This window comes from Ornithorhynchus anatinus, chromosome 3, assembly GCF_004115215.2.
Source record: "Ornithorhynchus anatinus isolate Pmale09 chromosome 3, mOrnAna1.pri.v4, whole genome shotgun sequence".
Taxonomy (NCBI): Eukaryota; Metazoa; Chordata; class Mammalia; order Monotremata; family Ornithorhynchidae; genus Ornithorhynchus; species Ornithorhynchus anatinus.
Window position 1 is genome coordinate 139,814,000 of NC_041730.1, and position 12,307 is coordinate 139,826,306.

A 12,307-nucleotide genomic window follows, 5' to 3' on the forward strand; every position below is an offset into this window, starting at 1 on the left:
GTGCAGCGCTCAAGCGCTCAGTACAGTGCTCGGCACACAGCGAGCGCTCAATAAATACGATGGAACGAACGCATGCTCCGCTCACCGTAAGCGCTCCGTAAATACCGCGGATTGAGTAGCGTGTAATTACTCTATCACATTACGATTCATATAGTGTTCTCTCCCAAGCGCTTAGTACGGTGCTCTGCACGTAGTAAGCCCTCCATAAATTCCACTAGGTGATTGATGACACATGATTACCGTACCACGACACGATTCATACAGTGTGCGCTCCCAAGGGCTCGGCAGAGTGCTCCGCACACAGTAAGCGCTCCGTAAATACCACCGAGTGAAAGAACGAGGAGAGCCGACGGCTAAAATGACTAAATTGCGGTCGCCCGGTGACCTTTCTCCGTCGCCGGGGTCACCGCGGCCGCTTCGCCCGGTGCCCGTCCACGGGACCAGGAGAGAAAGAAAGAGAGAAGGAAGAGCCGGGCCCCGGCCACGGAAACGCTTGGGCCCGGTGCGGGGTTCGAGCCCAACCTCCTCACCTCGACCGGGCCGACCCGGCACCGGCCCAGACGGCCGAGCGGCGGGTTGGCCGCGGCTTGGGCTGCCGGTGTGAAATTTTAATCAAAAAACCGGAAGAAGCTCATTCAGAAAAGAAATTAGCCGCCAAAAACTTTGGTCGTCTCTCATCAGTGAAAACTGATTTAGTTTATGCAAATTACTGCTATGAATATTAAACCGCTGATGAAAGGTTTTTAATGAAGGGATCTTTTGTTTTGGAAATGCAAGGGTATATGCTTTAATTTCTTGCTAATTTACTGTTCTTTGATAATGTTCACATTTTCCCAAAGTGGCTTGCGCTGATGGGTTTAATACTGTGAATACAAGTACAGACCAACAATATAGGCTGATGACAGGCTATCCCCCGAGGAACCGGAGATTATGATTTGCCACTCCTTATGCACAATTCTATTAGGGTGAATTTTGTCTACTGGGCTTTCTCTGAAATGAATTCTCATTTTAATGTAGCCTCCCTGCAGTTTTTAATTTTTAATCTGGAATATGAAATTGCAAATTTTACAAACATCATTTGAAAACGCCACCAGGACAGAACTAATGCAAAGTTTACATATTGCCTATTAGACCGTTATGAGAGCAGCTTATCAATGTCAAGCCAAAGATCATCAAAAAAATCCAATTACTAATTTGAAAACACATATATTTATAGGTTCATTTTGTTTAATTTGTATCCGATTAGCTTAATAATTGTTTAAAAACTGTATCACGGCTTCGGCTCCCGTGGCCCGGCACCTGGCGGGGGCGAGGGGGGCGGACTCCCGGAGGCCGCGGACCGGCCGGGTCGGAGTTTGCCGGACGAGGCCGCCGCCGCCGCCCGTCCCCGGCCCCCGACCCGGTTTTCGGGTTCGCCTCGGTGGGTGAGTTGGGGGCCGACCTGTCCGGAGCTGGCCGCGGTCTCTCGGGGTGGTCACCGCCTCCTTGACCGCCCCGACAGTTGACCGGCCCTTTCTCCATCACCGAAGCAAGAACATCAGCTTGAGGGGCGGAGATCGTGGGTTCTAATCCCCGCTCCGCCACTTGTCTGCTGCGTGACCTCGGTCAAGTCGTTTCACTTCTCTGGGCCTCAGTCCGCTCATCTGTAAAATGGGGATGAAGACCGTGAGCCCCACGTGGGACAACCTGATCACCTTGTATCTACCCCAGCGCTTAGAACGGTGCTTGGCACCGAGTAAGCGCCTAACAAATACCGTCATTATCATCATTCACTGTTACTGTCAGCCAGCCCGCAGCCCGAACGGAAGGTAGCCGGTCAGCCGATGGCCCCGTGGCCGGGGAAGGAGGGGGGAGCTGACCATAGCGTGGATTAGCCCACCCCCGGGGGCTGAGATCGAGCGGAGCTTCAGGGGTCGGGAGCCCCAGACTCTACACAGGCAGGGGGGCGGTCCAGGGGGACTCGCCCAAGGTCACAAAGCAGATGAGTGGCAGAGCCAGGATTCAAACTCAGGTCCTTCTGACTCCCAGGCCAGTGCTCTACCCACCAGGTCACTCTGCTTCCTTGTAGAATTCCCCCAGACTCGTCGCTTGAATAATAATAATAATGTTGGAATTTGTGAAGCGCTTACTATGTGCAGAGCACTGTTCTAAACCCTGGGGTAGATACAGGGGAATCAGGTTGTCCCACGTGGGGCTCACAATCTTAATCCCCATTTTCCAGACGAGGGAACTGAGGCCCAGAGAAGTGAAGTGACTCGCCCACAGTCACACAGCTGACAAGTGGCAGAGCAGGGATTCGAACCCGTGACCTCTGACTCCCAAGCCCGGGCTCTTTCCACTGAGCCATGCTGCTTGAAGGCGAAACAGCGAGAACAAGGCAGGCCGCTCCCCTCCCCGCCACCAGCGTCACCCGCCGTCTGATCTCGATTGACACCCAGAGGATGATTTATTATGTGTCAGGCAGTGTTCTAAGCGCTGGGGTAGATACTAGTCAACCAGGTTGGACACAGTCCTTGTCCCACTTGGGACTCACAGTCTTAATCCCATTTTATCAAAGAGGGAACTGAGGCCCAGAGAGATGAAGTGACTTGACCAAAGTTACACAGCAGGCAAGTGGTAGAGCCGGGATTAGAACCCAGGTCCTGCCGACACCCAGACCCGGGTTCTATCCACTAGGCCATGCTGCTTCCCTAGGGAAGAATAATAATAATAACGATGGTATTCGTTAAGCGCTTACTACGTGCCAAGCACCGTTCTAAGCGCTGGGGTAGATACAAGGTCGTCAGGTTGTCCCACGTGGGGCTCACGGTCTTCATCCCCATTTTACAGATGAGGGAACTGAGGCCCAGAGAAGTGACTTGTCCAAAGTCACACAGCTGACAAGTGGCGGGGTCAGAATTAGAAGCCACGACCCATGACTCTCAAGCCCGGGCTCTTTCCACTGAGCCCCGCTGCTTCTCTAGAAGGCTTGTGTGGTCTAGTGGATAGAGCCCAGTCCTGGGAGTCAGAGATCCTGAGTTCTAATCTCAACTCTGCCGATTGCCTGCTGCGTGACCTTGGACGGATCACTTCACTTCTCTGGTCCTCAAGTCCCTCATCTGCAAAATGAGACTCAATCCCCGTTCTCTCTCAGACTGCGAGCCCCACGCCGGACCTGATTATCTTATATCTACCCCGACGCTTAGAGCGGTGCTTGGCAAATAGTAAGCACTTAACGTGAGGCAAAACTTTTACATCGCAGAGAGGGAAGCATCTCACCCCGGGAATGTTCACGGAAAAGGATGCCTCGACTGAACTCCGCTCGTCCAAGCTTCCCGCTGGGCCGATCGGGTTGCTCGGCTGCGTTTAGTACAGTGCTCTGCACACCGAAAGCACTCAATAGATACCACTGATTGATGGACCGAGATTCCCCCGTCAGGCTCCTTTCCTCTACTTCCTCTCCCTTCCGTGTCAGCTAGGCACTTGGATCTGGAGAAGCAGCGTGGCTTCGTGGAAAGAGCACGGGTTTAAGAGTCACAGGTCGTGGGTTCTAATCCCGGCTCCGCCACTTACCTGCCGTGTGATCTGGGGCAAGTCACTTAACTTCTCTGTGCCTCAGTTACCTCATCTGGGATTAAAAAACGCGAGCCTCACGTGGGACAATCTGATTACGCTGTATCTACTCCATCGCTTAGAAAAGTGCTCAGCACATAGTAAGCGCTTAACAAATACCATCATCATTATTATTATTACTCTAAACGCTGGGGTGAAGACGAGGTCATCAGGTTGGGCAGTGTCCCTGTCCCACATCCTCGTTTTCCAGATGAAGGAACAGAGGCACCGAGAATTGAAGGGACTTGTCTGAGGTCACACGGCAGACGAGTGGCAGGGGTGGGTTTAGAACCCAAGTCTTTTTGACTCCGAGGCCCGGACTCTAAGCGGCGGGGCTTAGTGGAAAGAGCCCGGGCTTGGGAGTCAGAGGCTGTGGGTTCTAATCCCACCTCCACCACTTGGCAGTTGTGTGACTCGGGGAAATTCACTTCACTTCTCTGTACCTCATCTGTAAAATGGGGATTAAGACAGTGAGCCCCAGGTGGGACAACCTGATGACCTTGTATCTCCCCCAGCGCTTAGAACGGTGCTTGGCACATAGTAAGCGCTTAACAAATGCCCATCATCATCGTCACTAGGCCAAACTACTTCTCCAACATTTGTGCTCACTGCCGGCATCGACCCCCGTCTCTTCGACCAAGTTCACATTGAAGATTTTGGGTGGGGGGGGGGAACAAGTCTTTTTATCGTTTACTCCCCTGGACGGATGGAGTCAAACAGAACGGAACAGCAGCTGACAAAACCCCGAAGTTCTGAGCCCTTAATGTATTTCCTTCCTCTTATCCTCCGATGCCTGCTTGCATTTGCGTGCTAGTTCGTTCAACTCCTTCATCCTGACACATTCCAACCACGGCCAGTTTTACCTCCTGTGCTTCCTCCTCCTCTCAGTAGTCGCAGATCCATCGCATTGATCGATCAATGGCATCGAACGATCGGGAGCCTCTTTCTTCCACTCTCCTGTGTCTCCTCTGCACACTTTATTCGCCCCTCCTTCAGCACTACAGCACTTACGTACAGATCCATTTCTATTAATGTCTGTCTTCCCCTCGAGACCGGGAGCTCGTCGTGGGCAGGGAATGCGTTTACCGACCACTGTACTCTATTCTCACAAGCGCTTAGTTCAAGGCACCGCACACTGTAAGACCGCAATCGATACTTCATTCAATAGTATTTCATTCAATAGTATTTATTGAGCGCTTACTATGTGCAGAGCACCGGACTAAGCGCTTGGAACGAACAAGTCGGCAACAGATAGAGACGGTCCCCGCCCTCTGACGGGCTCACGGTCTAATCGGGGGAGACGGGCGGACGAGAGCGATGGCGATAGATAGAGTCGAGGGGAAGAACGTCTCGTAAAAACAATGGCGACTAATACGACATCGATGGATTGGGAGAATAAGGTACAACAGTGTTGGCAGACACGTTCCCTGCCCACACGGAGCTTACAGTCTAGCTCCTGATTGAAGCAGCGTGGCTCAGTGGAAAGAGCCTAGGCTTCGGAGTCAGAGGTCATGGGTTCGACTCCGGATCTGCCACTTAGCTGTGTGACCGTGGGCGAGTCACTTCACTGGGCCTCAGTGACCTCATCTGTAAAATGGGGATTGACTGCGAGCCTCACGTGGGACGACCCGATGACCCTGTATCTCCCCCAGCGCTTAGAACGGTGCTCTGCACATAGTAAGCGCTTAACAAATACCAACATTATTAGAGCAGGACACAACATGGAAATAAATTAGAGGAGGACACTTTGATGCTATTGACACCTGTCTACTTGTTTTGTTGTCTGTCTCCCGCCTTCTAGACTGGGAGCCCGTTGTTGAGTAGGGATCGTCTCTGTTGCCGAACTGTACTTTCCAAGCGCCTAGTACAGTGCTCTGCACACAGTAAGCGCTCAATAAATACTACTGAATGAATGAATACGGGGCTGAAGGTGGGGGTGACTATAGGGTGTAGATTCAAGTACATTAAATATCACCGATTGACCCTGCCCAGCCTGGAGTTCGGATTGCCTTCTCTCAGAGCTACAGACCGGTCAACACAAGGTTTTTCAGGTGACAGGACAGGTTTTTGTTTCTTTTTCGGTATTTGCGCCAGGCACTGTCCTAAGCACTGGGGTAGATACAAGAGATCCAGGTTAGAAACAGCCTATGTCCGACCCAGGGCTCACAGTCTTAATCCTCATTTGACAGATGAGGCAACTGAAGCAAAGAGAAGCAAAGTCGCTTCTCCAACGTCACACAGCAGAACCCAGGTCCTTCTGACGCCCCGGACTCTGCTCTACCCATTAGGCTTTCCCACACACAGCTCCTCCCTTCCCCCACACTCCCAGCAAGGGGAAAAAAAGGACACAAACATCCACTTTCTCCTCGCGCCCAAAAATACCGTAATCATCCTCCTCCTCCTCTTGACCAGCTGCTACCTTCTCTCTCCTCCGCCCTGACTGTACCTAGCCTTCCTGTGAAGTCTATTTTCTCTGGCCGATTTGAAGTATGGTTTATAATCTTGTACAGGAAAAATGCCACCCCTAATTACCACGAGCTCTAGGTCAGTGAATTCCACTAATTTTCCTCCAAAAATCCGACCCTTCGGGATTCTTGCAGCACGAATGTGGTAAAAACACAATCGCTTTCACCTTTCCGCCAGTCCTATGAAGGACCCACGCCAGATTCCCTCTGTATGACGACTAAAAATTAAAAAAAAAAAAACTCGAAAGAAAAACCAGAAACAATTAATACAATTTATTATCTTCAAAAAACAACTCGACTACTTTACAAAAGAGTTTAAAAGTTTGCATAGATAGCCTATGAAAATCAACAACCTCTCCTAATAAAGCTGAAAAAAAATCTGTATTTTTTTTTTTTTAAAAAAAAGATTGCTCTATACATATATATTCTTTAAAAAGGTTTCATGAAAAATAAGACGTTCAGTAGCTAGTTTCTTTGAATTATATCCCTGCAGGAAAAGGAAAAGCCACGTTTTCTCCCAAGCTTTGGTTGGGCAAAGTCTCCCACGGCCCAGAAAAGCACAGAAAGCAGCTCTTCAGGCTGAGTGGAAGAACCATTCCGTGTGATGAAATATCAGAAGATGAACCTCTCCACAAATCAACCACCGGTCGAACTATGTACAAATTCACATTTCTAAAAATTTCGATTAAAAAAAAACCCAAACAAGACGAAGCTCTGAGAGACGCTTCGGACGTCCGCCGCTCGGCATCATTAATTGGATTTTCCCCTGGTCTGTCTCGTTCTCATTCTGGGGACCGGGTCGTCGTCCAGACTCTCCTTTTTGTTCCTCCCTCTTCGCCGGACGGCCCCGTCCTCGCCTCCTGCTTTACAGGGAGGAAACACAACTGGTCAACGGATGTATTTCACCGGGAAACGAGTACGGGCGGCCCGGGTTAGCCTGTCTTCCGGGAGACCGTGTCCGAAGAGAGAAGCGCGATTTCACGGGTTGGCGGGCTCTCGTTTCTAAGCGAGGGTGAAGTCCCGGGCTAGGTCACCGACGAAAGCCGCCAGCAGGCAGCCGTCATGCCCCCTCGGCAGTTGGAACCAGGGGCGGGGGGCTGCTTCGGCTGGGGGGGAGGGGCGGCCGGAGAAGCCGGTTGACGACGTGTCCGTCCTGGTATGGGCTTCCTGCTCTGGAGTCTCAGGGCTGGCATCCGGGACAGGTTCGGAGTCCTTTAGGAGCTGCCCCTGGGTGCAGCGGGGGGGTCCGGGCCAAGGATGTCCACGGGGTGAACCCCCCTCAACTCCCGCCCCTGAGAGTCGACGAGGCTAGGCCGGACGAAAACCCGCCTCCCGCTAAATCCTTCCCCTAGTTGAAAGACACACTCCAACGCTGACCCCCCGGGAGACCCCTAAAACGTAGGCTCAAACTTGTGGGGACCCAATCACACCTCGTCGTAATTGGGGCGAACCTGCGACGATTTGAGGGGGGTGGAGGGGAGTGGTGGAGGCGGGGAGGGGAGGTCGGACGGCCGGTGACCGACACGGTCTGCTCTGCCCGCCGTGCTGCCGCGGAGCAGAGACACGGGCCGCGGGAGGGACGGCCGAGAGGGAATTGCAGACGGAGACGCTCGGGTCCCCGAGGTCACCGTTTCGGGACAGAACGCGGTAGCAGAATCCACGAACGTTCTCCCGCCCGCCCGCCGGGATCCAGGCCCGTACAGCCAGGGAAGGGCCCCGCTCCACCCGGAAACCCCAGCCCCTCCGACTCTTAAGTCCCTCGTGGGGCGGCCAGTCAGAAACCCCAGAGGCCGGTGTCCCCGCGTAGCCCCCTGCGTACCTGTTTTGGACTTTTTGGTGACGTCTTCAGTCCCCCGCAAGCAGCGCTTGCGTGCCGGAGCGGACCTGCGGGTCAGGGAGGCCGAGGAGCTAGTGCCCTGGGCCAGGGCCGGCTTCTTCTTGGGGTCCTCACCCTCGAGGTGGGGGTCCGGGGTTTCCGCCTTCAGCCTCGCCCTCGTCAGGCGCGCGGGGGCCACCAGGGGCAGGTGTTCCTGTCCAGGAGCCTTGGCGCCCGCCGCTCTGGCGTTTCCTCCCTGCTCCCGATTTCCCGCCCGAGGAAGGGGCTCAGCGGCCGAGCGGGCGGTCTTCCGGACGGCTCTCTCAGAGCCCGACAGCTTGGGCAGGGCGGTGGGGGGAGCCGCCATCTCCGCCTCGGTCCCCGAGGCCTCCGTTTTCTCGGGCGCGGGATCCTTCCCCGGGTCCCCTTGGGAAGATCCTCCCGGCTTTCTTCGAGCGCGAGGGCCGACGGTAACCTCGGCCGCTCTCGTCAGCACCCTCCTGGACCTGGTGGTCCGTGAGGGGGCCGGCCCCGCCGCGGGTACGTCCCCCGAGCCCGTGACGGTTTCCCGGCTAGAAGGCCGCTCGCCGTCGGTCCCGAAGAAGCTGGAGTTTTCTTCGGGAGGAGAGGTCTCGCTGGAGTCGGGCTCCTTTCCCCTCAGCCTTCTGGACCTGGTGGTCCGTGACGGGGCCGGGCCAGAGGGAGGGCGGGGGGCCGTCGGAAGGGCGTTCCCAGAGTCCTCGGTGGTTTCCCGGCTGCTTTCCCGGCTGGAAGGCAGCTCGCTGCTGCCCTCGAAGGAGCTGGAGTACTCTTCAGGAGGAGAGGTCTCGCTGGACTCGGGCTCCTTTCCCCTCAGCCTCCTGGACCTGGTCACCCGCGACGGGGCCGGGCCCTTGGGGGGGCGAGAGGCCGTCGGGAGGGCGTCCCCAGAGCCCTCGGTGGTTTCCCAGCTGGAAGGCAGCTCGCTGCTGCTGCTGCTGCTCTCGAAGAAGCCGGAGTAATCTTCTTGAGCAGAGGACTCGCCGGAGACGGGCTCTTTACCCCTCAGCCGTCTGGACCCGGTGGGCCGCGAGGGGGCCGCAACCGTCCGGGCGGCTGGGGCCTCGACCGCCCTCGCTGCGGCCGGCCCGTTCTCGCCGGTCACGCCCGCTCCCTTCCTCCCAAATCTTCTCAGCCGAGACGCCGGCCTCTCCGGCGACGGAGGCGTGGCGGGAGGGTGAGGCGCGATCCGGACCGGGGCGCCCGTCCCCTTCTCCGCTCCGGCCGTCGAGGGCCGCCTTCCGCCCCGAGGGACCGCTTCCGCTCCCGCCCCGGCCGCGGACGCTGCCCGGCCCGGGGACCCCGAGGGCGGCCGGGCTCGGGGGCCGGGTGAAGGCTTGGCGCTCTCTCGGTTGAGCTGCTGGGCGTCCCCCATGGCCCAGTGGGAAATTAAGCTGGGCGGGTCGGATTTGCCGGGGACACTCTCCAGAGCCCCGGGCTCCTCTCTGCCAGCTCTGGAAGCCCTCGCTCTGGTCTCCAAAGGCTTACGGGTGACGGTCTCCGCGGTGGCCGTTTCCTCGCCCCTCTTCTCTAAGAGCCTGGACTTCATTCTGCCCCCGGTATGCGTGGGGCAACCGGAAATTTCCTCCCGGGCATCAGCCGGGCCTCGCTCGGTCCCGTAGCTCCTTGAAATCCCCTCGGGAGGCGAGGCGGCGCCGTTGGATGCGTCCAATTTCTCCGGGAGGATTTCCTCCCTCCCGCCGTTGCTCTTCCGTGAGCTCGGCTTTGCCGTGAGAGACGGGAAGCAAGGCCCGGCCTTCCCCTCAGCGGAGAGACGTCCCCGCCGGCTGCCCGGAGAGACGCCGCGCCCGTCGACCTCTTCGGAGTTAGCGGGCCGTCCCCTTGGAAGAGGGCCGGGTTCTTCCAGTTGAAACTGAACCCTCCCCCGCAGGCTACTTGCTTCTACTACAGAAGACTCCTGGTTGAAGAGGATTTCCGCCCTCTCCGGGACGAAGTCGATGGAGATGAGCTGCTTCCCCGACTCCCTGCGCTCCGCGTTCCTTTGGAGCTTCGGGTCGTGCCCCTCGGTCCCGGTCACGAGGGAGGTCTCCGCGAATTCCTCACTTTGGGCGCCTGTCTGAGCCGGGAGCTCCGAGGAACCGCCGTCTTCCCGCATCTCGGAACCCTTCCTCCTTCGTCCCAATCTGGCTGCGGAAGCGTCGTCGCCAGCGCTCTCCGTCTCCGAGGAGGTGGGGCTGTGCGTCCCGGGGCCCGATTCTCCCGACGAACTACGAAGGCGACGTTCTTCTTCGGTTTCGCTTCGGCTTTTCGATCTCGAGGAGGCGCGGCCCCGGAGAGTTCTGTCCAGGCTTTCTTCGGGGTGAATCTCTTCACTTACGGAAATATTGGCTCTGGGTGCTATAATACATGAAGAAAAGATTAATGCCTTCCCCCCCGCTGCTCCGAAACCCAGAAATCAATCCTCAGGGAACAAATAAAGCATTTGAAGAAGTGGCTAGCGTCCCAGGTCTAAACGAGAAAGTTCATACAAGGGTGTAAACTGCCCACTAGATCTCGGCGTGGCTCACTGGAAAAAGCCCGGGCTTGGGAGTCAGAGGTCGTGCGTTCTAATCCCGCCTCCGCCATTTGTCCCCTGTGTGACTGTGGGCAAGTCACTTCACTTCTCTGGGCCTCAGTGACCTCCTCTGGAAAATGGGGATGAAGACTGTGAGCCCCACGTGGGACAACCTGATGACCTTGTATCTCCCCCCAGCGTGGAGAACAGTGCTTGACACATAGTAAGCGCTTAACAAATGTCTTCATCATCATCTCAAGCTCCTGGAGGGCAGGGATGGAGCCTACCAACTCTATTCCCCAAGGTCATGGATTCTAATTCCGCCTTCGCCTCTTCATTCATTCATTCATTCAATAGTATTTATTGAGCGCTTATTATGTGCAGAGCACAGTACTAAGAACTTGGAATGAACAACAGATAGAGACAGTCCCTGCTGTTTGACGGGCTTACAGTCTATTGGCTGTGTGACCTTGGGCAAGTCACTTTACTTCTCGGTGCCTCAGTTACCTCATCTGTAAAATGGGGAACGAGCCCGTGAGCCCCACGTGAGACAGGGACTGTGTCCAACCCGATTTGCTTGTATCCACCCAGCGTTCAGTACAATGCCTGGCACATAATAAGCGCTTAACAGATACCGTGATTATTATTAATCTCTCCCAAGTGCTTAGTATAGGGCTCTGCCCAAATCAAACCCTCAGTAAATACCACTGATTCATTCAATTCATTCATTCAATAGTATTTATTGAGCGCTTACTATGTGCAGAGCACTGTACTAAGCGCTTGGGATGAACAAGTCGGCAACAGATAGAGACGGTCCCTGCCGTCTGACGGGCTCACGGTCTAATCGGGGGAGACGGACAGACGAGAACGATGGCGATAGATAGAGTCGAGGGGAAGAACATCTCGTAAAAACCGATGGCGACTAGATAGAATCGAGGCGATGTACAATTCATTAACAAAATAAATAGGGTAACGAAAATATATACAGTCGAGCGGACGAGTACGGTGCTGTGGGGATGGGAAGGGAGAGGTGGAGGAGCGGAGGGAAAAGGGGAAAAAGAGGGTTTAGCTGCAGAGAGGTAAAGGGGGGATGGCAGAGGGAGTAGAGGGAGAAGAGGAGCTCAGTCTCACCTCTTGGAGGAGGTGAGTTTTAAGTAGGGTTTTGAAGACCTATTTGTGAACACCAATTAGAACGCCCCTTAAATTAGAAAGAAAGGTTATCATTCGGGCTGGTTTCCGCCGGGGTGCAAGTAACTCTGGAATATCCTTTCAGGACTAGGATTCGCTGAATGAAACCGAGGGAGGAAAGGGAGGCATCGGAGAGGGGTGAAGGGAGATCGTCTGGGAAAAAGTCCAGACGAAACTATTTTGCAGACTTCTTCTACCGAAACCTATTTAAAAAACAGAAACATTTCTACTTAATTATACCATTATTATTACTACTTACCACGCTTTTTCTTGATAGACTTCTTAGTTGAATCTTCCTGCATCCCCTAAAAGGATTAGAAAATACGAGACATCAAACAAAAGGGCAAAATTCACCTGCAAACCTCTACCTAGAAGATGTCTTTTGACATCAACATATGAAAACGAATGCACGCTCAGGTTTTTTGGAATTGAAACAATAATAAAATGCTCAATTACTGTTTAACCTGAATACGTGGCACGAAATCGCTTTGCAACTGTGTGCGTTTTGGGGGGTGGGGGTTCACCCCCTAACTAGCACCCACACTTTGGGGGATGGAGAGAACCCTAGGGGAGACTGGCTCCTAAGTGGCCCTCCCTCAAGAGCCTCAAAGGATCTGGGTTTGAATCCTGGCTCGCCAGCTGCCTGCCGTGTGATCTGGGGCAAGTCGCTTCACTTCTCTGGGCGTGAATTTC

At 54.8% G+C, this 12,307-nt stretch overlaps 1 protein-coding gene across 1 annotated transcript in view; it reads right to left on the minus strand.

The window, feature by feature from the left end:
- Positions 1-6,314: 6,314 nt before the first annotated feature.
- Positions 6,315-12,307, minus strand: part of LOC103165580 (proliferation marker protein Ki-67-like) — a 57,408-nt gene continuing 51,415 nt past the window's right edge. Inside the window, exons 15-17 of the mRNA XM_029059908.2 lie at positions 11,874-11,919; positions 7,876-10,269; positions 6,315-6,919 (exon numbers count right to left, since the gene is read on the minus strand). Of these exons, the coding sequence (XP_028915741.1) occupies positions 6,807-6,919; positions 7,876-10,269; positions 11,874-11,919 (2,553 nt within the window). The 3' untranslated portion in view covers positions 6,315-6,806. The remainder of the gene's footprint in view (positions 6,920-7,875; positions 10,270-11,873; positions 11,920-12,307) is intronic.